We start from the raw sequence: 25,419 nt of genomic DNA on the forward strand, positions 1-25,419 counted from the left end.
ACAACCCCAGGAGCTCCGTTCTGCCTTCCCAGGGCTCTGAGCTCCCCTGTGCCCCAGCACAGCCCGGAAGGCTCCTCCTCCCCCCAGCCTGTCAACACCAAATATCTGGGAACGCTCCTTGCCGGGAAGGTCACCCCTCTGCTACCTCTCGTCCTGGGCTCAGCAGGTGACCAGCACGGCTCCACCCAGTCCCCGGGGTGTCCCGGGCAGGTGACAGCCCTTGTGTCACCGCAGCCACCGGCAGCGTCAGCAGGTCCCACCCTGCCGGGGTTTCCCCCAGGGATGTCACCTCCATCCCGGTGAGACGCGGCCGTGGCAGCAGCAGGGAGCTGGAGCAGCACTTCCAGTTGCATTCTTGGGGTTTCTTTTCTCTCTGCATATCCCTAATAGGAAAGTGAGCCGCCCCCTATTTTTAAGTTATTGTTATTTTTTAATCTTCTGGTTTATGTTTGCAGCAGAGTTGCAGCTCGCCTGCACCCTGCCCTGCAGGGAGGGTTGGCAAAGGGCAGCCCCTGTTGGGAAATGGTGATGGGGTGGTGAAAGGCGAGCAAGAGGCCAAGGGGGTCGTGGTTTCTCCATGGCTGGTCCCTGTGAGACACAGGGAAACACCATCCTCACCTCCTGAGGCAGGATCTGTGTCTAATCCACCCTCCAGCCAATCCATCTCGGTGATTCCTGCTGTAGCAAGGAGCTGGAGGGGCTCAGCTCTGCTCTGGGCAGCAAACAGGGCACCCACCACAGCCAGGTGTCCATGGCCCAGCAGCTCCTCTGTGCTCCTGGAAATGCTTCCCATTAAAGCAGCTCCAGCTGAGCCCCAGTGCCTCTCACTGCCCCATCCCTGTGCCAGGGCTGGGAGTTCATCCTGCTCCTCTCTCCCCGCTTAGGGAATCTAACCCCTTACTCCAAAATTAAAACAAAAAAAAAAAAAGGAAAAAATTAAGAAAGGCAATGGGGGGACAGGGGTCCATCTAAGCCAGGAAGGACAGTGGCATTTGTCACCCTCCCCTGCCTTCATGGCAAACCTGGCTCCCCCATCCAAGCTCATCCTGTCAGGATTTATTAACACATGTAAGTCCACTTATTGATCTCTGGCTAGAGCTTTATGCCTCCAAGTTGTCTGAGAAGGAAATTCCTTGGTAAATGCTAATAATAAAGCATTTATGAAGTGCTCTGACCTACACATATCAACGACTAAGCCAATACATTGTTTGTTATAACCCTGTAGCCTGCAGTTTATAGCACAATTAGTTACAGGTTTTTATAGCATCTATTTAGTATTTTGAAGAAAAAAAAAAAAGGTTATAAATATAATTGTTATATTCTATTGTACTTTATAGACAGAGGAAGTTATATTAGTATTAATAACAACTCTCACTGCTTCGACAGCATTTCCCAGCTCCCAGGAAAATGAGAGCTACCAAGAGCTACTTTCCCAAGAGCCCAGGAAGGGGTGGGGGGTGGTGGTGGCAGCCTGGGTGCAGCCAAGGAACCCCAGGCAGGAAGATTTGAGGTGTCCAGGCACAGGGATTGGAGCACACAAGCGTCCCACTCACACCTTACTACAGATTTACCACTCACCCAACACCACCCTGGTGCTGCTGAGAGCAGCCTGGGCCTGGCACAGGCTGGGATGTCCCCAGGGCAGTGCCAGGTTCTGTCCCTGTGCTCCTGGAGGTGATGCCTGGGTTCGGTTCGGCCCCACCAAGGATTTTTCCCTCTCCCTCTCCTCCTCCTCCTGCCCCACTGAGCATCCCAATTGCCTGGACTTGGCTTTCCTTCCCCCCCTGGACTCCTTGTTGGAGATTCTCGAGGTGTCTACACCGCCTGTGATGCCCTGCACCTCCTTCTTTGAAATTGAATTAAAAATCAGGTCTGTCCCCCTTGCTCTGTACCAGCCTCAGGAGTGTTTTTGCCAGTAGGTTTTGCATTCCAGGAATCCCAGTGCTCACATTTGCTGCTCCTCTGCAGACAAGTGGGGCTGACTTCATCTTCTCATGGAAAATAGGGCTCTCCTGGGCATTGTGGTGTTCTCAAAGGGGGTTTGCTGTGCCCACATCAGGATTATCCTCTCTCCCCACCCACACAGAAAAGATGTGGAAATAGAAGAGCTTTGTTTCATCTCTATTGCACAAACAGCATTGCTGGGTCTGTGGCTGCAGGCTCAGGGTGCAGCAGTGCCTGCTGTGACCCTCAGTGACATCCATCACCCCAGAAGGGACCACAGCCACCAGGGGGGTCAGCAAGGGTCCCCTCCTGTGACCCAGGCACTCATGAAGGCTCTTGGAGCTGTCAGACACGAGGCTCGCTGGTCCCATGGTGCAGAACGGGGAGCATTGAGGTACAAGATGGTTTTTATGGATGTCAAGGGTGCTTCAGGGGGGGCTAAACCTCTCCTCCTGCAGAAAGCATCCCATTCCCTCAGTTTGGCATTGGGTTTTCCCACCCAAACCAGTATAAAAGTGCCTCCTTAGTGGGATTACCAGCACAGAAAAAATCCATTGGGAAGGAGGGGGTGCAGTGAAAGTGAAAAGTGAGGTGGAACCCCCCGGGCTGTCTGGGAATTCTCGGGCACTGCAGCTCCAGCCTCAGCCTCAGCATCGCTCCCACCTTCGGAGGGAGTGGTCTGTCTGTCCGTCCATCTGTCCGTCAGTCCCCGCCGACCCTCGGGGTGGGCTCAGACCCACGACTCCTCCTCATCATCGTCGGTCAGCCAGGTGCCGCTGTCCCCCAGGGCGGGCTCGGCCGTGGGGCGTGTGCTGCCGGTCTGGGGGGCTCGGGGGGGCGCCGGGGGTCGGTGCTGGCCCCGGCGGGCCGGGGGGCGATGCCCCAGCGGGGTGGGGATGCGAGAGGGGCGCTTGCCCGGCCTGTGGTCCCGCCGGGGCCGCACCTTGGGCCGCAGCTTCAGCTTGTAGATGGAAGGGACACGCTCGGGCTTCTTCAGGCAGCGCCGGGGCTTGGCGGCGGTGCTGGCCCGGGGTCCCCGCGGGGTCTGGCCCCCCAGTCCCGGCCGCTCTGCCTCCCCCGGGGCCGGGAGCTGCGGGGCAGCTGCTGCGGGTGTTTTGGGGAGCTGGCTCCGCATCCCCACGGGGCGCAGGGGCTGCGGCCCCCGGGAGAGCTCCTCCACCACCCTGTCATAGCCGGGGGGCTGCGCGTTCCCACAGCACCCCCGGAGCCCCCCGGCCCCATTGCCAGGACCACAGGCTCCCCCGGCTCCATCCTCTGGCGCCCGAGGTCCTTCAGCACGGCCAGCCCTTGGGTTCGGGGCTGGGTGGCACTGCCGTGTCCCCTGGGGACTGTCCCCAGCGGCACAGCCCTTGCACCCCTCTGCAGAGCGGCCCAGAGGGGTGGGGGGTCGGGACAGGCTGGCTTTGATGGGGGGTTTAACGCCGCTGTCCAGTTTCGGGGGTTGGCTGGAGGAATTTCGGGGTGAGGGCTGTGGGCCCCGGCCAAGAGTTCCCTGTCTCCCTTCCCGTGGGCTTTTCAGGCTCTGTGAGTCCCCCGGGGCATCCCGGTGCGAGGAGGGGGCGCGGACCTTTAGGGGACTGGGGGCACGGACCTTTAGGGGATTGGGGGCACGGACCTTCAGGGGACTGGGAGCTCGGGGTGTCACTATGGTGGGTGTCCTCGTTTCCTGTGGCCTGGCAGCCACCACAGATGATTTTCCTCCTTGCTGGGTGCTTCTTGGAGGCGCTGGTACCGTCCGTGGGCTCGGTGCTGCGGGCCTGCCCCGAGCCGGTGCCACAGGGGTGGTTTTCCCTGGGCTGGTCCCTTGCGGTGCCCTGGGGACCTCCGGGCCGTTCGGGAGGCTCAGGCGGGACGGGGTGGGTGCCCGGCCCCTCGCCCCGTGCCCGGGCGAGCTGGGTCGAGCAGGTGACCGTGATGGTGGCAGCTGCCTCCCCAGAGGGACAGCGGGTGGCTCCCGCATCCTGCAGGGACAGACAGCGGAGAGGGGCCAGGGAGCTGCTGCATCCCCCCCATCCCGCCTGGAGCTGCCCACCTCCAGAAGGGACGGGGGGAAAAATGTCAAGGATATGAGAAAAACTGCTCTGAAGCCAGGCAGTTTGGGACTCGAAGCATCTCTGCATCACTTACCTGCCCGAAGGGACCCTCCGGGGCTGCGCTGGCTCCCGGTGGGGGCTGGCACTCTGCTGGCGACCCGAGGGGGTGGCAGGGCACCGGGGCCCGGGGGGGACACGGCCCTCCCAGGTAACGGGGGGCAGGGGGCTCTGGGAGCGGCTGACCAGCAGCGCGGGGTGCGGGCTGCGGGCGGCCGCTCTCGGGGCCGGGCACAGCCGCACCTCGTGCTGCACTTGCTGCTGCGGACTGCGGGCTTTGCAGGCTTGTTTGTGAGCTGTGGGGACAACGGGGGGGGCTCAGCATCCCTGTGCCCTGCACCCACCCCCGGGTCCAGCCCACCCAGCCATCGCCCGAGGGTGCCGGCAGAAAACTGCGCTCCCCGCAAAGTGGTTTTTGGGGTCTGGCTCCATCCAAAAGTCTTCCATGACCTCTAGTGGCCACCAAAGCCAAAGAAAGTCCTCAAAACCCGACATTCCTGGGCAAAACAATGAGGCGTGGCTGTACCAAAGCCTCCTGCTTCTGTGTAAGTCCCCGAAACGCATCGAGACCAACCAGAGACCCCCCAGTCCCCAGCCAGCCGCGGGGTTTGGGGGCGCGGGGACTCACAGAGCGAGGTGCAGCGACACGGGTCGTGCTTGTCCAGGTAGTGCTCCAGCGTGTCCCAGCCGCCCCCGACCCGCACCATGACGTGTTCCCGCAGGATCTGCAGGGAATGTCCGTGCCGTGGGACACCCGCAGCCTGGGGTGACAGGCTCGGCCCGGCTCGAGAGCCGTGGGCTGGCCCCAAGTGCCACCAGGTGTCCCAAAGGACGGCTGCGTCCCTGGCTCAGCTCCCGCGGCCATCCCGACAGGTTTGTTTTGTCACCACGAGGAGGGTGGGAATCCTTTTGGAAAATCCCTGTACTCCAGTAGGTGCTGGGTTCCTTGGCCAGGCTTAGGGATGTATTCAGAGGATCCCAGTGCACCCAATACTGGGTGAGACCAGGCTTTGGCTCTGTGGGATGTTGGGTTTTGTCCCACCCACATGGATGGTTAAATCCATACCAACATCTATCACAGGGCTGAGCTTCCCTACTGCCCTGCTTTGGGAACACTGGTCACAGCTCCCCCACAGGCCCATTTTGGGGGATTCTGGAAAAGGGGTCATGGCAGCAGAGCAGAGCTCCTGATGCTTTTCCCCCCAAAGCACAGGGTGAAGCAGACTCACCCGGACAAAGATGAGGGTGTCAGAGTCCCCCACACGGTATTTCCCTTCTGAGATCTTGACCATGGGGAACTGGACAGGGCAGGTACAGCGGCTCACCAGGTGCTGGACCTGTGGGCAGCAGGGATGGGCCCTCACCAGGGCTGCTGGGAAAGTTCCTGGGGCCTTCTCCCATCCATTTCCATCCATCTCCATCTCCATCTCCATCTCCATCTCCATCTCCATCTCCATCTCCATCTCCATCTCCATCTCCATCTCCATCATCTCCATCCCCATCCATCTCCCTGCCCATCCCCACGCCACCCATGCCCTCTGTACCATCTGGTCGAGGTTGTTGAGGCCCCGTGGTGCCCTGGGGGCCCGGGGCAGGGCGGTGTCCATGGGAGGCAGCTCCAGCTCCTGCCTGATCTCCTCCTCGATCTCCTCCTCCATCTGCACCAGGGTGGGGGGGCGCATGCCGAAGCGCGAGGCGTGGCGAGCCAGCTCCAGCAGGCACAGCACAAAGTTCTTCTCGTTCTTCCTCAGCACCAGGTCCTCTGTCTCGAACATCAGGACGTCTGGGCAGGGCAGGGCTGGGCTGAGCCAGGGCTGGCACGTGGGGATGGGGACAAGGGCATGGGAGCCATCCCACCAGGAACATGGCTGGGTTCAGCAAGAGTTGGGATAAATGACAAAGGGGGAAGAGCCTTTCCTTTTGGGCATCTACAGCTGTTCCATGGCATCCCAAAGCCACAAAACTCAGTGTCTGAGCCTGAGGACATCTTGCTCTGTGCCATTCCCCTTCCTGGGCATCCATGGTAGTAGGACAGGGTGACAGATGCTTTGCTCAGAGCCAGGACTTCTCCTGCTGTCCTTACGGCTGGGATTGTGCTGTGCCTGGCAGGGACACACTGTGCCATCCACCCTTTCCTTTTCCATTCCTCCTGTGCACATTTGCACCCAAGCAAACACTCCAGCCATGTGCCAGCACCCTGCAAAGCTCCTGCCAAGCCTGGAGGACCTTGTACAAGGAATGTCAGCTCAGGGACACATGCACATGGGGCTGTTCCATGCCAGGGTGGCACTGGGTTTGGGGGACACGTGGAGTGACTGGAGGGGACTTGAACATGGGCACATGGGACAGCTGGAGCCTGGCATCCTACCTTTGATATCCATTTCCTTCCTGCACCACTGGATGAAGTTGGAGACGTTGTCCCTGGCCTGGAAGGTGCCTGGCTGTGCTGTGAGGTTGCAGGTGACACTGCTGGTGGGCAGGTGGAGGCGCTGGGCCACCTCAGGGCAGGCACGGCTGAACTCCTCGGCCACCTGGGTGACGTGGTTGGCGTGGCAGCAGAGCACAGCCCCTGTCTCCAGCACCTCCAAGAAGGTGTCCACCTCGATGTCAAGGTCATAGAGCTCCTTCAGCCACTCTGCCAGGTCCTCCTTCATGGCGTACAGGTACTGCTGGCTGGACTGGTAGGGACGGATGCTCCGCGCCCCCGTGCCCGCTGCGCCCCACATTCTGCCATGGGACTGGCAGGAGCTGAGGGGAAAGGATGATGGGGACATGAGGAGCTGCCCCAGCCCTGTCCCAGCCCTCCTCCCCAGCAGCCACACTCACCTGGTGCCACTTGCTCCCTGCCACACGGGGTGGTGACACTGTCCTGGTGTCCAGAGCCCTTCTGGGGTCCCAGGGCTGTAATGCTGCTGGGGAGAGGAAATCACCCTCCTGGGCAGTGGGTGTTTTGTTTCCTTCCCAAGAGCTGATCCCTTCTCCTTGGTGACAAGGGCCTGGCTGCAAACACTCCCTGTTAACCCTTCAGCACCTGCTCCTCTGTCACAGCCCAGCTCCTTCCCAGCCATGCCAGGGCTAGATTTCCTCCAAAGGGCAGGAAGGAGTTAGAGAGCAGCTCATTAGCACCCAGCTTGCTCCCAACCACACAAGGGGAGTTTCCTCCTTCCCAAAACCCCTACACCCACCTCCACCAGGGGTGAGGTGACCTGAGGGCCACAAGGTGCATCTTTAGGGCAACCTCAAGATGAGAAGGGTTTATTTTCACACCCACCTTTGGGTTTTCTCTGCTCTATGCTCCCTTCCCTCATTGCCCACCACAGCAGGGTCTTTGGCAAAAGCCAAGCTCCTGTAGGGATGGAGTGACTCTGGGAGTTGGGGCTTTAAGGAAATAACTGCACATGAGTGGGCACCTCTGGGAATGTGGGATAGTCCCTCCCTGATCCAGGCCTTGCAGAGCTCCCACAGCACCCAGGTACTTCTGCAAAAAACAAATCTGCCAGGGGAATGTTACTGCCTTGGGACTAAACCAGAGCTCTCCTGGGCTTTGTGGGGCTCCTGGGGACCCATCCTCTCCCTGGAGCCAGCTGCTGATGTCACTGCAGGTCACTGTCCAGCTGGGGTCATTTTGGGGGAGGGAATGCAAGAATCCCAGCTATTCTGTCTGGGAATGTGTGGCAGGCAGGAGGAGTCTGTGCCTGCTGTGCCCAGCCAGGGAGCCCAGCAGGGGAAATGAACCCTTGAGAAGCTGGATTTCCATCCAGGGCAACCACTGGGGGGATTGAAAGGCTCAGAATGTGAGTTCACCTCCCCCAGACCCCTCCCCAAACTGATGGGGTACAGGTGACACTGTAGAGTGACCCCTCAGCACTGCTGAGCTCAGCCCCAGCCCTGCAGCATCACAGGGCCCCAGGGCATCCCACAGGACACAGCCCCAGGAAACACATGGCAGGGAAGAGGTGGAAAACCCAAAAAGGGGAGAGGATTTGAGGTAGTCCCATCCTCAGCCTCCAGTCACACATCAGATGGGATGCCTGGCTTTCTCCTAAGGGGGCAGGAAAGGGATAATTAATTAATTCAGCCTGGGGAAAAAACCTATTAACACATCCCAAAGCATGGAAAAACCCTCAGTAATTTGGAAAGGAAGAAGGAAAGAGAATTTCCATGTTTTCATCACCATCAGTGAGTTTTCTGTGGGATCCATCTCCTCTCTTTGATCCTTGGAGCATGAAAGCTGAGGCCAAATTCAGCAATCTCTACTCCAACCCCAAACACCCACAGGCATCTTAAACACAACCCTGTCAGGAAACTGGAGATTTGATTTTTTTAAAAAAAACACCAACCCAAAGTGTGACATGAAAACAAGCACAAATCCCAGTACCACATAGCCAGAATTTGGTTTTATTTGCTGTCAGGTCTCCAAACCCTTGGGACGCCCTGCAGGAAACGTCACCTCATTGTCATTCAATTCCAATGGAAATGCTGCAGGACCGTTTCTTTGGCAACGTGGAAAGTCCCCTGAGGTTTTAGGCAGATGAGGACCCTGTGTCTGTGCCTGCTCATGAAGGGCTCACTCACAAGTGTTGTGGGGAATGGGAAGAGTGCTGCTCCCCATCCTGCCAAACCCAGCTCAGCACTGAAAGCCCTTGGGATATACCAGCCCAGGCACCCTGCTTGGGGCAAGCCCTGCTCTGCAGGGAAGGTCTAGATTGGGCAAAGATGAGTAAAAGAGGAATCCTTGAAGCTGCTGGCATCAGGAGGGTGCCCTGAGCTGCCCTGCCATGGCAGGGGCTGGGGTCTGAGTCCTGGGAGAACGTCTGATAAATGATATCAGTAAATCAGTAAATAAAGCTGAGCCCTGTCTTGCTCAGCACCAATGCCTCAGAATTGCAGCCCTGGGAAGCTGAGCTCCATCCCCAGCCCTGGCACACACACAGCCCTTTGCAGACAGAGCTGGTGACTGCCCAGGAGCCAGCAGTGTTTCCAGGTGGGGAGTCTGCCTTGGGAAAGGAATGAGGAATATGCAGCCCTGTCCCTGTGGGCCTGCAAGCACAGACATGTCCCTCTGTCCTGCTCACCCTCTCCTCTTCCCCTCCTCCCCCAGTTATTTGTCCCTCCTGTTCATGCAGGTGGGACTCAGAAACTCGCTGATCCTGTCCCTTGCAGGGCACACAGTGCACACTTTGCACACAGTGAGGGCTGCCAGGTGAGCACAGCCCTTGTTAGACACAGAGAACCCAGCCAGGCACCCCAAACTCATCCCAAAATCAGTGCTCCTGCTGCCTGTGAGCAGCACAGTGACACAGCCAGCAGCCCAGCTGAGCCTCCCCTTTCCCTCCACCTCTACACCAAATCCCTCTCCTTCCAGCCCCAAAATCCCTCTGTGGTGCTGTCTCCAGCTGGTGCCTCAGCAGAGCTCTGGGATGTGAGCACAGCCCAGCAAAGCATCCCAACCCTGCATATCCCTGGGGTCTGAACAAACAGCAGGGGCAAAGCTCCACATGAACCCACATTTTTGCCCAAATGTCTTCTTTCTTTTTGTAGTTTTAAGCAGGAGACATTCTCAGTCTGTTACTTAAAACCACCCAAACCCCAAAGCAAGCAGCAGTGAGACACTTCTCTGCCTGATGGTGGGAAAATGACCGATATCAACAAATATCAACAAAGATATCAAAAAGTATCACCAAACCCCAGTCCTGTTTTGAAAAACACGTGTAACAATATCCTGGAAGTTAACAGAAATGGGTGTGTTTGCAGTCTCCATGGCTTATACATTTTTTTCTGTGGTCTTTAAAAAAAAATACAATGTCCCAAAGCCTCCAGGCCACCTGGCTGTGGCACATCTGTCCCAGCTGCATCTGAGCTCTGCTGGGTCACGGCTCCACCATCCCACAGCTCCTGCCTGAGCATCCTCAGACAGAACCCAGAGTCACAAAGTAGGATCCAGGCAGCAGGGAGCGAGGTGAGCTCCAGAGCCCAGGAAAGTGCTCAGAAAAGAACCTGCTCGCTGTTGGCATCCCAGCAGCCCATCCAGGAAAGCTGCGTGGCCCATTTGCCCGTGGCCACCACTCGCAGCTTAGCCTGGTCGAATTTCCAGTACTGCTCATCCCGAAAGAAGTAGACGGAGCCGTCGCGGTGGGTGAGAGCCCCGGCCGTGCCCGCGGGCAGCCCTGCCCAGTCCCGCAGGCTCCGCGGGTAATAGGGCTCCACGCCCAGCGGGTCCTCGCCCAGCACGAAGTATTTGGGGCCTTTGAAGAGGACGAGCCGCCGGAGCTGCTGGAAGTAGAGCGCGGTGTCCGGGTGCCGGGGCAGCCCCAGCGCGCTGCATTTTCGGGGGAATCCTGCCTCCAGCTCGGAGCCCTCGTAGCGCCAGCATCGGCCACCTGGGGAACGGGGGGATCAGGGCACAGCGCTCCGGGGCCCGGGACATGTGCACGGACTCAGCAGCGGGACTCAGTGACAGCCATCCCACCGCTGACACAACGGGAACCACCGCTTGTGGAGCAGGTTGGGGAAACTGAGGCACCAGACCACCACCGTGCTGCTTCTGGCAAACCTCCCCCAATCCTGCACACTAATGGCACAGACAGACAGATCCAACAGGCTGGGACACCCGAGACCAGCCCTGCAGCAGGAATTGAGATGGGGACTGGTGGCTTGGCTGTCCCCACAGCGCCCTGTCCCCACAGCAGGGCAGACAAAAGCCCCTTTCTGCTCACAAGGCACAGCCTGACGCAGCCCTGGGCAGGATGGAGGGAGCGGCGGGGGCTGGGGAGGCAGAGGGGCTTTGGCTCTCACCCAGCTGCAGCACAAAGCCCCTTTTCTGAGCAGCCAGTGACTGCTTTCCATTAAAACTGGGGCTGACCCTGGCAGCCAGGCTGCCTGCTTTGACCTTCCTCTCCCCAGCTGGCTGCCGGGCAGCTCATGGATGGTATCCCAGATCCCAGGACAGCTCATGGATGGGATCCCATCTCTTGGGGCAGCTCATGGATAATATCCCCAGTTCCTGAGGTAGTTTATCCCAGCCCCTGAGGCAGTTCATGGATGGCATCCAAGCTCCCAGAGCAGCTCAGCCTCCAGGCACAACACAGGGATCCATGTGCAACATGAAACTCCCACGCACTCCCCTGCACCTCATGTTTTGGGGAGCATTTTCTCCTCAAGATCCACCACTGCACCTGGATTTGCTTTGATACCCCAGTGCTCTCCTGATGGGGAAACTGAGGCACGAGGAGGTGATGTGGCTGCCAGGGCTGTGTGGTTCCCCCATCACTGAGCACCAAGCCCAGGGTTTGCACACCCAGGAGGCAGCAATGGCCCAGCTCTGCACTGGGAGGGAACACAAACAGGAGCTGTGTGGCTCCAACCACAGCACAGGCAGGAGCAGTGACAGCCCCGAGGGGAGTCCCCTGCCCCCTCACCCACCTTTGAAGAAGTAGAACTTCCCAGTGAGCTGGGACCAGGCGCAGGCGTCGATGCTGGCGGGGAGGCCGGGCCAGCGGGGCTGCAGTGGCCGTGGGTCACTGGCATTGCCACTGGCTGACACCACCCAGTAGTGGCTGCCCTTGAAGATGTAGAGGTTGTGATCCCCATCTGTGAGGCAGAGGGAGGGTGGACCAGGTTTTATTTTTTTTGAACCACCCTCCACTGCTGCCCAGCTCCCCTCTCCTCCCTGTGTAGCCCCGTGGTGTTTTGGGGATTCTCAAGGTTTGGATGCTTCCTCCTGCTTTTCCAGCCACCCCCTCAGCTTCCATAACTCATTGCCTCCCCTCCAGCCATGAGAGGATAAATGCTGACCACAGTTCAAGGCTTATCTTGCACAGCTGAGCTCCTGCAGTGATTAATCCTCACCATAGCCCAAGTTTTAGGATGTTTTCCCTGCTCCTGACACATCTCTGTGCCCTCAAGATGCACTTCTTCACTGTGCATCAGAGTGATGCCACCACTGCCAGGAGCAGTGGACCAGTCAAACCCACCTTTACCACTACTGGGAGCTGCAGCAGCACTGGGACAAAGGGTAGGGGTGCACATTTTGGGAGAGGGTCACACTGGCCAGCACCCACCTGCAGTTATGGCATCGAAGAAGGAGTGGCAGTAGTAGGTGCTGAGGCTTCTCTGCTGTTGGTCCCTGCCATAAATGTCTGTGTTCCAGTCCTGGAAGTGAGTGAAGACCTTTCCTGGGAGCTGGATGGCCGAGCCCTTGGAGGGCTTTCCTGGGATGGAACAAGGGATGATGAGTCTGGAGAAGGGGCAGAGAATCAATTTTTCCCAAAGCACAGGGCTGGGACTCCTCAGACTCCAAAGACTCCTTGTGCCACTGTCTGGTTCCTATCCCACTCTACATGATGGTGGCAAAAATTCCTTGGTACCCCAAAAAACATGCACCAGCAGACAAGTGGGCAGCAAGTCCAACCTTCCCTGCCCTGGAGGCCCTGGTACCTGTCCCACCTCTCTTGGATTTTCCTCCCCAGCCACATACAGGGATGAGGCCCACGTAACTGTAGTCCCCTCCCCTTTGGAGACCTGCTCCCACCCCTACTGCTCGCTCTCCATCCCAGAGAACATCCCTGGAACAAACAAGAGATGCTTGGAGAAGCCAGGCTCACCGTACAAATTCTGGACTGCCAAGATGTCATCCCAACTGAGGACAAAATCCTTGCTGAGCTTCTTGTAGTAGGGGGACATCAGGGCGCTCTTGACGGGCGAGTGCTGCAGCCCCAGCGTGTGTCCCACCTCGTGGGCCACCACGATGAAGAGGTTGCGCCCTTTGCCGCTGCGCAGGGACCAGCGCTCGGCGCTGTCGAAGTGCGCCTCTCCTCGCAGGGGGAAGAAGGCGTGAGCCAAGGCACCTCCTGGGGACACGAGAGCCATCAGGGTCCATGGGGAGCGGGCACGTGCAGCTCTGCTTCGCCTAAGTGTGCGCCAGTGTTTGGTGGTTTTGGAGGAGCCCGTGTTTGGAGGGTGCTGTCAAATGGGGAGGGCTCCTTGAGGGTCTGTAGGGAACATCTCAGCTGCCTTGTGGCAGATCTCAGCTGAAGAGTTGGGATGGGGGACACTAAATCAGACAGCAAACTGGTGCAAACTGGGCTAGAGAGACTGCAGAGCCTCCATCACCCCCAGCCCACATGTCCAATGTAAAAATATGCCCAAAAGTCTGTATTCTATCACCATCTGCTGAAACCAGGTGGGGCAGTGATCCTGATCTCTGTGGGAGATATATCCTCTGCTAATGGGCCAGCTGTTAAAAACCAGCTGGGGCAGTGTTCTTTATCTTTTCCACAACCCATCCTCCCTCCAGGAGATATCTCCTGTTAATGGGCCATTGAGTCCCAGTGCATGACTGATAAAATTACATCATCCCATTGGGAGATGCTCCACCCAGGGGGAGGAGCCAAACATTTCCTACCTAGATAAAATCTGAGATTTGGAACACCAAAGCAGCCCTTACCCACTGGTTTCCAGAGGACAAGAGCTACCAGATCTACAGGATCACTACTTCAACAAGAGCACTTCATCTGGACTGCTAACACCACTGTAACCAGCAGGGTGTCAGGTTGTATTCTGACTCTGTCACTGATTTTTCTTCTGTACTATTGCATGGATTTTACTTTTCTCTTTTTTTTCCTATGAAATTGTATTTCTGACTTGGAGTCTCCCACTGATTTTGCTTCCAAACCATTACACCACCCCAACCCCAGCCCTCCTCCCTGCCGGGGAAGAGCCCACGTTGTAAAAGAGAAGCTTACGAGGGGGAAGCGACCAGCACCTGGCCCATCGAAGGCGTTGTTGAGTCCATCGTTGTGGTCCCCGTGGAAGAAAGTCAAGCGGATGTCAGCAGGGCCCTGCTGTGCCTCCCAGAAGAGCAGGGAGGACACGTTGCTCCAGAGCTCGAAGGCGGCTCTGACTGCCCGGCGCACCTCGTGCTGCGGCAGGTAGGGCGGCCAGTTCACCACCCGGTACGTCAGGTGCCGCTTGTACCAGCGCCCACCTGCAACAGGACACGCTCAGCAACGGCCACCTGGGCCTGTCCTTACACCCAGGGGCTGCCTGGCTGGGAGAAAACTGCATGGGGATGTCGTGGATTTACCAAGCCAAAGCTGGAAGGTGAGGAAGGCAGCGCCAGGATTAAATCCTGCTGAGGGTGCCACCACTAGAGCCCACCCAAGGCTGGAGTTGCAACCAAGCCCTGAAACCTCTCGGGGGAGATGAGAAGCTGTGGCACCAAGTTTGAACTCAGCCTTTGGCTCACCATTCTCTCCAGGGCCAAACACAGTATGGGTCCCTGCTAGGAGATCTCCTATGAAATGAGCCCAAGCCCAGAAAATGCAGCCCAAGGAATGGATTTCAGGGAGAGGAATCTAAGCCTCAGGAAAGGTGGAACAAAGGCAAAGGAGTGGGAGGGATTCTCAGCAGCACCTTGGGGACACAGCTTAGTGCCCAAGGCTTCCTTAAAAGCTTTCAGGGGAGACAGAGCCCTGATACCACAGGACAAATGGGGGCAATGATGAAGGGGACATGCCTTGTGATTCCTCTAAGTTCCCAAACCCTACCACACAGGAGGACAAAGATGGGAGTTCAGAGTAACTGAGCAGCATCACAGCCCCTCCCTCCTCCTTCTCCTCCTCCTCCTCCAGCACCCCTCAGCAGCTGTGGGACACCAGAGCCCTGGGATTACATTTATCTGGAGGCATCTGGAGCAGCAAAAAAGCCATGGGGCCCTAGGGGATGTGGGTGCCAGAGCTGGTGCTGAGGCGTGGGAGTGGTGACAGACCTCCAACATCTGCCTCTGCTCCAGATGTGCAGGAAAACAGGGGGAACAGAGCTGGCAGCACGCCGGGGCTCACTCCCCTGGCTCTGAGCTCACCCTCCCAGCAAACCTGGCAGACATCCCAGCCCAGCTCTGCCTCCTTCCCCCCACTTCTGAGCAGCCCATGGCTGGGGAGACTCTGGGCTAACTGGTCACACTCCTGGGGACAGAATCAGTTCCCACTCCTTATCAGTGCAATGATGGCCTCCAGCTCCTCAGGGACACAGATGAGCTTCCACTCTGCACAGCAAAAGCTGAAGGCTGCCTGGATGGCTGCAGCCCTAAAACAAAGCCTGGCATCCCACCCTTCCCTCCACAGGAGCAGAGCATCTACCACCAGAGGAGGATGGGCAAGGCTGGCTTGGCAAGGCTGGCTCTGGGGAAGATGAGGGCTTGGCTTTTGCCCCCGTGCTGGGCTCTGAGTGTGCCCCAAGCCAGAAGGACACAGAGGCTGCCCAGGGAAGATCCTGTTGGGAGAAGGGTGGATAACAAAGCACTCAGCTTCCAGCAGGATAAACAGCACAAAGCCTCCAGCCTTCCATCAGGCACCCCCTGTCCCCCACCCAGCCCGTGGGTACTGATGTGGTGCTGCTCCCATCCCTGCTGCCTGTGGCATTAGATCACCAGAGCAATGACCAGAGCCACACTGGGCCCTTTCCTGCCCTTTCCTTGGGCCATTGAGCATCTCTTGCCACCCACCCACATTTGTGATCCCCAAAAAGGAGTCCTGTGAGCCACAGGGCATGGCTGCCTCTGTTTGCCCATCTCCTACTGTATGTCCTTCCTGCTCTGCTCACTGCCCACCTGTCCTGGACACAGGATGGCTCCTGAAAGGGACACGCTGCATGTTGGGGCTTTGGAAGGAAATCCAGAGGCTGGATGAGGATGACAGAGCTCTCTTGGGGCTGTCCATCACCAGCCCTGCCAGATGCACAGACAGCCTGACACGGCACAGAGCCTTTTCTTAATCTCCCCTTCCTTTTTCCCATGTCCTAAGCACAGCTGGCCTTGGAATCTTGCTCTCTAGGAATCCAGTTACTCATCTGCAAGCCCAAAGACAGCTCCCAAGGGACAAGAGGCCCAGTCCTGGACACACAGGAGCACAGAAGGATGCTTGGAGCAGAGTTAAACCCCTTAACATGGGTGAAAAGACTCTTGGGTCAGGCAGCCAAGTGCTGGCAGGTTTCTGGTTACTGCTATGTTCCTAATACGCATTAGAAGTCCCCAAGATCAGCAAAACCTGGAGATGGTTTCAGTGAGTGCCAGCCCCTGCCCTTCAGATCATGCCAGCACAGCTGAGTGTGGGGCCATGGTGCCCTCTGGGACATGTCCTGCCTCCCACAGCAGGAGCAAAACCACCCCAGAGAGACACGAGTGGGAGTCACATCTCTCATCACTGCTGACATCAAGCCACAGAGACCAACTAAAAATAAAAGAGCTTTAAAAATAACCTCCAAGTATGTCCTGGGTTGGATGCTGTGCCAGTGGGGCTGCACTTCCCACCCACAGCAGCTTCCCCACGAGTCGGGGATGGGAGAGCCGAGTACCCCAGACCCCAGACCCCAGCGGGACTCTCGATGCTCACCGTGCTGTGCCGTGCGCCGGCGGCGCCGGGCGGGCCATGCCCCGGCAGCGCGGCTGTCGCTGTCGTCGGTGCCACACCTCGGCAGAGCCATCTGATGGAGGGTGCGGGCATCCAGCACCCCGCTGAGCGGGAGGTGAGTCACCCGCTGGAAATCCCTGCCAAAGGAAGGGAGATATCAACCCACATCCAAACAAACCCCCCCCCCAGGCAGGGTTTGGTTATGTCTGAGTCAGGATTTTCACCCCACAACCTTCACACCCCAGCATCAGAACTTCATCCAGTTGGTAAAACAAGGATTTGGCTCTGCAACCACAGCTGACCTGTAAGCCAGCTCCTAGCACAGCAAAAGCAAATAGGGGAGCCTAAAAATGTCGTTTCCAGTTTTTAACCCCGGTTATTTGACTTCGCATTTAATTTTGCATTTGCTTTGCACGGGATGCTCCCAGAGCCGAGGTGATGTCCCCAGGAGAAGTCCAGGCAGGAGCTGGCAGCTCGCCCCCTCTGACATCTCCCAGCCGTCCCCAGGCTCGGCCTCCCCGCAGATTTTATTGCGAGGCGAGCAGCGGGCCATAAAAGGCAAATAAAGCAGCGAGAGTCGGGTGCCAGCAGAGGCACCCAGCTGCGGCAGCCGGGCACGGACACGCCTTTCCAAAAAGGCCTGGCTGTGCTTTAGCATCAGACCGTGAGACAGAGGGCCTCCAGCTGCAGAAAGACCCCTCTGGCTGCTAAAAAAGACCCTCGGAGCGCTGGCAGCATCCCTGCAGCTGGAGCTGCTGAGTTTTGAATAAAGGCTCCTACCTCAGCGCCTCGCTGAACTCGGCCGGGCTGTGTGTGCCGGCCCCCGGCTCGCTGAAGTAGCCGTATTTCTCCAGGAAGAGCTGCAAGAAAAAAATGGGAATGTGCAGCTCAGAGCACGTGTTGGCTTGGGAAGTGGGGGGAAAGGAGATGAGAGTGCTGCTAACCCCAAATGCCCACTTGTTCTGCTCCTGAGAGCTCTGCACCTCCAGCAGCCGTACCTCCTGTGTCTGTACAGGTTCCTGCGTGTCTCCCCCCATCATTTTAAATGACTTTTTGGTGGTTTTGGCCACGACACGATGGAGGTGTGGGATGAAAAACCTCTGCTGCCATGTCATCCACAGCCAGAGGCGACCAAACCCCCAGCTCTAATCGCCCCGTCTGAACGCAGCCATCCCAAAAACGGAGTGCTGCGGCCAGGAGCAGGGCGGGGTGAGACGGGGTCGGGCTCAGCCTCCCCCCATTCCCACGCAGGATGTGCTGATGCAAAGTGGGGACGCTCCGGGCTCAATTTGCTTTGCCAAACCATTCATTCTTCTTCTTATCGGCCGTTGACACGGACGGAGATCGCCCCTCTGAACTTGCTCCAGCACTTAAATTGTATGTTAAAGCAAATAAACGGCTCAGGCTGCTGCCCAGCTTTTGGAGGAGCTAATAGCCGGGGTCACAGGAATGCTCCACGCCCGCCTGCCCCGCCGCCAGGGATGTCTGCGGGAGACAAACAAGCTGCCCAGCATCCTGTTAGTGCAGCAGAGCCGCGGTTCCAGCAATGAATAATAATCAGAATAAAAAGTGAAAGTGGCGGCTTCCTTTCCCCGCATCCCAAAGGAGAGATGTGCAGAGCACCGGGAGTGCCACGGGCTGACCCAGATAGCACGGCTGCTGCCCTCGGGGAAAACGAGTGTTTTTAAAGCTGTTTCCCTCCCGGCTCATCCTGGGGCCGGGAAAAGGAGGGGTTTGGAGTGCTGACCTCCTCCCAGTGCTGCTCCTGACTGTGGGTGACCCAGTTCTCCCTCACGTCCCTGCTGAGGAGGCAGCAGCACTTGGGGCCTTGTCACCCTGCAAGGAGCAGGAATGGTTTGTGGACATGGCAGTGCCCACATGTGCCAGGGCCTCTCCCTCTCCTCCTCCTGCCCAAACCTTCTGCTTGCCATGAACAGTCATCTTCATGTCATCCCCAAACACATCACCCCACGTATGGGCTGGGCAGGCACATCCAGGTGTGCTCTGCAGTCCTCATCTCCTCCAGCTTCATCTCCTCCTTTACTCCCCTTCTACCTGGAGCAACCCCCTCTGGCAGAGGACACAGATTCCTGCCTGGACACGCTCTTTGCTCAGCCCCACATAAAGAATTTGGCTGTTTTTCTCACCAAAGCTGCCTGTCTCAGCTGGAGGCACCAGCAGCTCATCCCTGCAGCATCAGGCTGCAGCAGCAAGAGCCTGAGCATGGCCTGAGTCACCCAGACACCTCACACTGCTCCAGTGAGTCAGGACAAATCAGGCAAGTGCCACACTGGCAGGGAGAACATTGGCTTATTTGTCAAGAGAAGCCACAACATCTCTGCCCAGGGATGGACCATCCAGCCTGGACCTGCCATTCCTCAGCCACACAAGTATAACCCCAGTTTTACAGGGGTACCAGGAGGCAAAATCCAGCAGCAGCTTGGGGTGAGCATGCAGGGATGGAGAATGTGGGGAGGAAGGATCATCCTGGGGATGGGGTGGCTTGGAGCCCTCTGAGAGGACCTGGAGAGGAGAAGGAATCTGACCCTTCTTTTCCTGTATTTTTATAGAGTTCTCCTCCAGAAGCACAAAATCACCAGTTACATATAAGGGTGCAGGGTGAAGATACCAGTGGTGACATCACTGCAGATAAATGTGAGCTGAGAACACTCAGATGGAAAGTCCTGGCTCTCACATCATGGTCTGAACCTTCTCTAACACAATTTTGCATTCACTCAGCTCAACCTGAAGCTCTTTCCTTGCCTGTAACCCAACACAATCCCATCCTTAAAGCATGAAAATTGTTTTTCCTCACCATGATCTCATGAAGGCTTGAAACCCCATCTGGACATGTCAGGTGCACAGTGAAAAAAGCAACCCTATCCCAGCAGCTGCTCTTGAGCAGCACCAGAAGGCACAGAGGCTGCTCTGGCTTTATGATTTCTGCCCAGAGCTCCTTGAGCTTTGCAAGTCCAAGCAAAGCAGCATTTTCTCTGTGGTTTTTGGCCTGTGCCACACTGAAGTTTTCACACACAGGCACCAACTCTGTGGTTGTAAAGCCATCAGGAGAAATTTTATTATGTTTTCTAGACATATCTACTGTCAGCTAAAGGTGAGGATGATCTGGAAGCATAGACCTGCAGGAGAGGGGTATGCTGATCCCCCAGTGTTTCAGGTATTTATCCCAGCATAGAGCTGGGATCCAAACCCAGGGAGTTTTTGGGGTCCAGAGGAACTCTAGAGCTCCGTGCCACAGTGTCCTGTGCTCAAACCAGTGCTCAAGGCTCCCCCAGCACTTCACAGCCCCCCAGAGCCCAGCCAGGCTCTGGCAGGGCTGGCTGGAATCTGGCACCAGCCCATTAAACCTCTCCAGAGGCTGCAATGCCGTGCTGGGAAAACCCCCTCCCTCCTGCCCCAGACGGGGAAATGCTCTTTTCCATACAATGGGAAAAGAAAAACAGCAGGAAACCAAGAGAAACATTAATATGAAATATGCCCAGCTGCTCCTGTGTTCGAGGGAGGGAGAGGAGGATGGATCTGGCTGGGCTGCCTGGAGTGCTGGGTCAGAGAATCCTCCGGGGCTGCAGCAGGGACAGCAGGAGTCTGGGGGTGACACAGGGGCCCTTCCCATCTCAGGGCTCTGATGTGGAGCCTGTTGCAACCCTGGAAATCATCTCTGCCTTGGCTAAAGCCAAGGAAACACCTTGGCCTCGACCACAGGCATCCCGGGTGGAAGACAGCCAGCGGCAAATACAATTAGCCCTCCGTGGCTGGAAACGGGGATAACGAGAGTGCCGGGACAGCCGGCCCCGCTCCTGCCCGCTCCCCCTCCAGACACGCCGCTTCTGGCTCCTTTCCACCAGCCGAGCCCCGCAGAAACCTCACACTGAGCTCCTGCTGACCGTGCTCCCTCTGCTCGGCCGGCTACAAACCCGTCTGTCCCTCCATCTCCCCAGCGCAGGGAAGCCATCCCACCCTGCAAAGGGGATTACAGGTGATGCCACCGCAAGATGCACCTTTAAAGTCTTTTGTTTTAAGTCATGAGACAGCCCAGGTGGATCCTAAAGCCTGGTTCCAGCATCCCCGGGCTCATACCACGTCATGTCACCACCAAATGGGCACGGTGGCTCCTGCTTTTCACCCTCATTTTCCATCACACACACCAAGGAGAGCTGGCCTGGGGCGTGTTTTGGGGTGGTCACCGAAGGAGCAGCAGCTCCTCCTGCCCATCGGGCCCCTGCTGCCTGCGAGTCGCCTCCAGAAGATGTCACATCAATTAAAAATGCTCGTTTGCTTCCGCTCATCCCTGCAAAGCCTCAGGCAGAGCCCCCGCGCTGCTTTTGTTTAAGTGTGTGTGTAAGTATCTCTATAAATATTATATCTATAGACACACGAGAGGGGCATTAGCGAGCACAGAGCCTGCTTGTCCTCCCTCTGAGCAGGCAGGGAAATTTCAGAGCTGATTCTCTGCCCTGCTGATGGAGCGTGGTTAAAGCCCCAAGCACCGTCTGGCTGCTGGGATGTTCCTGAAGGAATCTCCTGTCCCACCTACCGCACCTAAAAATCGACTTTAGCAGCAAATAATCCCTTTTCCACTAAAGATGTGGAGTTGGGGTCTTCTAGACTCCTTTTATTTTCACACTCGATTTTCTAAAGCTGAGAAGGAGTAAGCCAGGTCTTACTAAAACCCCTCCTAGTTTCACCGACCTTTTGGATGTGGCTTGAAACGACTCAGTCTAGTGGAAGGTGTCCCTGCCTACAGAAGGGAGTGGAATCAGATGAGCTTTAAGGTCCCTCCCAACCCAACCCAATCCCTGATTCTGTGATAACTCATGGGCAAGCAGCAGCTTTGCCCCGGCACCCCCAGCACCAAAACCCCTGAACGCGACCCGAAGCACTTGGGAAAACAGGGAAGAACCCCGAGCTTGGCCAAACTTCCCCTGCGAATACCAGAGCGGCTGACAAACCAGTTCGGTCACGCAGCCTGGTTGTGTTTTCGTGTCTGAGGAGAGAAAGGAAAGGAGTCTCGCCCTCCGCCGGGTGGGAGCGGGCAAGGCGCTGCCGGCGGCCGCGGCTCCCTGCCCGGCGGGCGAGATTTGCCCTGACAAGCGGGGATTGTTTCGGGGGAGCAGCAGGAAGAAAGCCGGGCTGTTTGCGCTGCCTGACTCACGGGCTGGAAATCACACCGGGGATTGCCGGGGCGCCCGGAGCCGCTCGTCACATCCGCGGTGCCGTGGTGTGAGGATAACTCAAAGGGCTGATTCCTCCTCCTTCCATCGCCGTGCTGAGCTTGAGCAGCAGGGATTTGTACAGGAAGGAGGGTTTCTCCTCTTTGTTTCAGATGCTCTGTGTCCCAGTTGGGCTCCGAGCCCCACCGTGGTACCCGGGACGCTCCCTCCATCCCGCTCTGCTTAGCATCCTGCATCCCAACTCGCTCCTAAAACAGCTCAGCCGGACACTGGAGCATTTCCCAGCACGAACACAGCTCAGAGCCAAAACGTGAGACCTTGGTTTGATAAGGGGGACAAGTCAGTGTGCACCCAGTACTGCAAAATGGGAAGGAGAAGGGCAAGACAGGGGAAAAAATTGGGAAAAAATATCCTAAATGAGAATTATTCAGCCCAGTAAATCCAGTTCTCTGTTCCCATTCCCTGTTTTTCTCAACTTTCTCCTCAGTTTTTATTTCCACCAAAACAGACCTGGGGCTTCTCACACAAATCTCTGCAGGAATTTCATTGTCCTTTGTCCTTGGCTCCAGCAGCACCTCACCGTGCTCCTCACTCCCAGCACAGCCTGAGATTTCACTGCCCTGTGTATTTTACACAATTCCCCCGGGATCAGGGAATCTCGGGCATTGCCACCCCCCAGCTGCAGTCTGAGCACAGCTCAGCCAGACACCAGCTCTGCCAAACAATGTGCTCTTTACATTGGGCCCTCCTATCTGTAGATGATAAGATGATTTCACATACAAATGTTTCAAATTAAATTTTAGAATTTTCTTTTTTTTTTAATGTGTTTTTTTTTTTTAGCTGCAATTGATATGGATGCAGTGAAAACATGGGCACCAGCCAGGAAAAGCACACAACTGGACATTTTTACAGTGTTATACATCTACGTTTACACAACCTATTGTTGCTAACTGTGGCTTTCTATAAAGGAAAAAAAAAAAAAAGTTTTAGAAGCAAAGCCTGGAAGTGCTCTGAAAGCCACAAGTCACAAGAACTATTTGATGTTATGTGAGAATTTCAGCTTCCTCCTAAAATAAAATTAACTGCTCAGTTTATTTAGGCAAGTTCCATAGCCCAGTCTCTGCATTTCCATTGTGTGTGCTGTCCCAAAGTCTCTGGCCAGCACAGCACATCCCCTTGGGGAAACTGAGGCAGGGAGACAGGAAAGTCATTTCACAAGGGATCTGCTACAATCCTGGGATCTGTTCTGAAGCTTCAAGGGAAAAGAACTCAGAAGTTACCAAGGAGGGGTGGAAAGGCAGTTTGGATTGTTAAACCAGTTGTTCCCAATCAGGTTGTTTTCTCTTTAAAGTGAATTTTAAATTATTGGTTTTCTGAGCATGAAAAACTTTGCAGATTTATTTTCTCCAGGTGGATGAGGGGCTGAGCTGAGGTTTGTGAACAGTGGAAAAAGCACAACTCTTAATGACCTCTCTGAAGCAGCAGAAGCAGCCTGCATATCAAAAACACCCTCTGAGCATTCCTGTGCCATTTTCCTCTTCAAAACCCCAATTAATTCACCAGGACTTGCTGGCTAGGTTTGAAAATTAAGCATTTATGCAAAGGTACACTGGATGGAGGCCTAAACCAGAAAAAATTCCCAATATGAACCTTGGTTCAACAGCCAAATCTCATACCTTGTCCTCTCAAAACAAACAGGAAATGGACAGTGGCACAGGGCGACAATGACAGCAGGGCAAATAGAAGAAATCCAAACAGAGGTGAGGGGGACATCCCTGGGGAGAGGCAGGCAGGGGAAGGACTGGCTTTTGTCCCCTCCTGTTATGCTGGGAGATGGGAAGGTTTCCTGGTGCATGAGTTCTGTTGCTGGAGCTGTGTGACAGGGTGGGTTTGCAGGTGCACATCACCTGTGGGGACACCTGGACACAGGCTGAGAGAGCTGGGATGTTCCATCCTGGACAAGAGAAGGTTCCAGGGACACACAGAGCCCCAGCCAGTGCCTAAAGGGGCTCCAAGAGAGCTGGAGAGGGACTTTGGACAAGTGTAAGGATAGACAGGACAAAGAGGAATGGCTTTAAGCTGAAGTAGAGCAGACTTAGATTAGATATTGGGAAGGAATTCTTCCCTGTGAGGGTGGGGAGGTCCCAGCACACAGCTGTGGCTGTCCCATCCCTGGAAATATTCCAGGCCAGGTTGGACAGGGCTTGGAGCGACCTGGGGTAGTGGAAATGTCCTTTCTCATGGCAGGGGGTGAAATGGGATGAGCTGAGGTCCGTTCTAACCCAGATCAGCCTGTGATTCTCTGCCACAGCTCCACACAGCACATGTGGCCACACACCCTGGCATTCCAACAGAGCCCTATGGCACAGCCCCACCTGCAGCTGGCACAGCCACACACCTGTGCCACACACACTGCGAGCACCCAGGGCACACGTGGATGCACAGGTGCCAGGAGCTCATGGGCACTCACCTGTGGTGGGGATGTACACTGGGGACACGTTTGTACCGATGGCACAGCACACCAGGGACACAGTGACACCAGGGACACAGTGACACCTGGGGCATGGACACAGCAGGGACACAGGCACACCCGGGGCAGAAACACAGCCACGGCATGGGCACACAGGGTTATGCACACACCTGGTGGGACCTGGACACACCTACGGCATGGGCACCCCGGGGACCGTCACCCTAGAGCGCGGGCTCGCCCCTGGCACAAGCACAGGGACACGGGCACACCTATGGCATGGGCTCAGCGGGGACACGCACACAGCCAGGACACGCTCCCTCCCCTCCCCGCCGCCGGTGCCGCCGCTGCTGCCGCCGCCGGTGCCGGTGCCGGTGCCGGTGCCGCTCCTACCTCCGCCTGCCGCCGCTGCTGTCCCGCGGCCGGTGCGGGCTGAGCTGCCGCCAGCAGCCCCAGTGCCAGGGCGGCCCGCAGCGTTCCTGCCATCCCGGCTCCGCTCCGCTCCGCGCCCGCCGCCGCCCCGGCCGCCTCTCCCCGCCCCGGCCCCGGCCCCGGCCCCGGGGGCGGCCCCAGCCCCAGCCCCAGCCCCGGCCGAGGGCCGGGCTCCGGCAGCAGCAGCGAGCGGAGGGGCTGTCCCTGCTCGGGGGGACCGTGGCACCCACCCACCGGGGGAATCAGCCGGTTCACGCCCCGGTCGCCGCCCCCGGAGCATCCCGGTGCGCCTCTCCTTCGGCCGGTCGGGACAGGGGCGCTGCCCGGTTTAGCCTGTGGAAAAGAGGAGAGAGCAATTCCAGTTTTTCCTAAACCTGTGCTCATCCAGCAGGATGCAGGGTTCGGAGGCTGGGGGTCCCTATGGGCCAGCACTTGCCATGAGCTCAGCGACACAGAAGGCTGGGCCAGCAGCGCAGCCTCCCTTCAAGGGTCTGGCAAAATCTACACATTAGAGCAGCGCTCTCTCGAGTTTTACATAATAACCACACACTCTCAGGTTGTGGTTTACACTCCCAGGGCTGCGGTTCACACTCTTTCTGCTTAAATCTCCCTGCCAGGCACGGGATGTGTTCGCCTGTGAGCGAGGAGGGGCTGTTTGCTGCAGCCGTGTTAGAGGCACGGCTCACACACAACTGGTGAGCTCGAGGGTTGCAGTGACAAGTCAGCAGCTCTGTTTACTCACAGCAGTATTTAGAGTGTTTTGTTTTAATTTGACTAAAGCAATAGGATGTTTTGATTCTGCTTTAGTTCAAGGGGGAAAAAAATAGGATATGACTTGTGTCTGCTTTTGTTTTCATGCCAGCTTCAAC

At 57.0% G+C, this 25,419-nt stretch overlaps 2 protein-coding genes across 3 annotated transcripts; both read right to left on the reverse strand.

Moving 5' to 3' along the window:
* Nucleotides 1-112: 112 nt before the first annotated feature.
* On the reverse strand, nt 113-8,287 carry GAS2L2 (growth arrest specific 2 like 2). The gene is made up of 6 exons (XM_079324679.1): nt 6,424-8,287; nt 5,600-5,838; nt 5,285-5,392; nt 4,684-4,780; nt 4,093-4,351; nt 113-3,926 (listed from the first exon to the last, which is right to left on the reverse strand). Exons 1-6 carry the CDS (start codon nt 6,827-6,829, stop codon nt 2,675-2,677), a joined length of 2,361 nt encoding a protein of 786 aa, XP_079180805.1. The 5' UTR covers nt 6,830-8,287; the 3' UTR covers nt 113-2,674.
* A 143-nt stretch (nt 8,288-8,430) lies between these two features.
* MMP28 (matrix metallopeptidase 28) lies at nt 8,431-24,700 on the reverse strand. Of its 2 annotated transcripts, none has more exons than XM_079324998.1 (8): nt 24,512-24,700; nt 17,243-17,322; nt 16,445-16,599; nt 13,819-13,975; nt 12,659-12,904; nt 12,116-12,265; nt 11,478-11,645; nt 8,431-10,435 (listed from the first exon to the last, which is right to left on the reverse strand). In XM_079324998.1, exons 3-8 carry the CDS (start codon nt 16,553-16,555, stop codon nt 10,041-10,043), a joined length of 1,227 nt encoding a protein of 408 aa, XP_079181124.1. In that variant the 5' UTR covers nt 16,556-16,599; nt 17,243-17,322; nt 24,512-24,700; the 3' UTR covers nt 8,431-10,040. The 2 variants fall into 2 exon arrangements, with proteins under 2 accessions (XP_079181124.1, XP_079181123.1); XM_079324997.1 differs by having other exon boundaries at nt 13,819-14,040; nt 24,512-24,696.
* Nucleotides 24,701-25,419: the final 719 nt, after the last annotated feature.

This window comes from Erithacus rubecula, assembly GCF_903797595.1.
Source record: "Erithacus rubecula genome assembly, chromosome: 22".
Lineage (NCBI taxonomy): Eukaryota > Metazoa > Chordata > Aves > Passeriformes > Muscicapidae > Erithacus > Erithacus rubecula.

What these genes read in the sequence shown, in the direction of transcription:
- GAS2L2 (XM_079324679.1), bottom strand. Translation starts at nt 6,829, where the DNA reads ATGTCCCCATCATCCTTTCCCCTCAGCTCCTGCCAGTCCCATGGCAGA. An exon ending in GAAGGAAATGGATATCAAAG is followed by an intron (nt 5,839 to 6,423) that starts GTAGGATGCCAG and finishes TGCCCTGCCCAG; the next exon opens with ACGTCCTGATGTTCGAGACA. An exon ending in TCAACAACCTCGACCAGATG is followed by an intron (nt 5,393 to 5,599) that starts GTACAGAGGGCA and finishes TGCTGCCCACAG; the next exon opens with GTCCAGCACCTGGTGAGCCG.
- MMP28 (XM_079324997.1), bottom strand. Translation starts at nt 24,604, where the DNA reads ATGGCAGGAACGCTGCGGGCCGCCCTGGCACTGGGGCTGCTGGCGGCA. An exon ending in GAGTTCAGCGAGGCGCTGAG is followed by an intron (nt 16,600 to 17,242) that starts GTAGGAGCCTTT and finishes TTCCTTTGGCAG; the next exon opens with GGATTTCCAGCGGGTGACTC. An exon ending in CAACGCCTTCGATGGGCCAG is followed by an intron (nt 12,905 to 13,818) that starts GTGCTGGTCGCT and finishes TCGTGTCCCCAG; the next exon opens with GAGGTGCCTTGGCTCACGCC.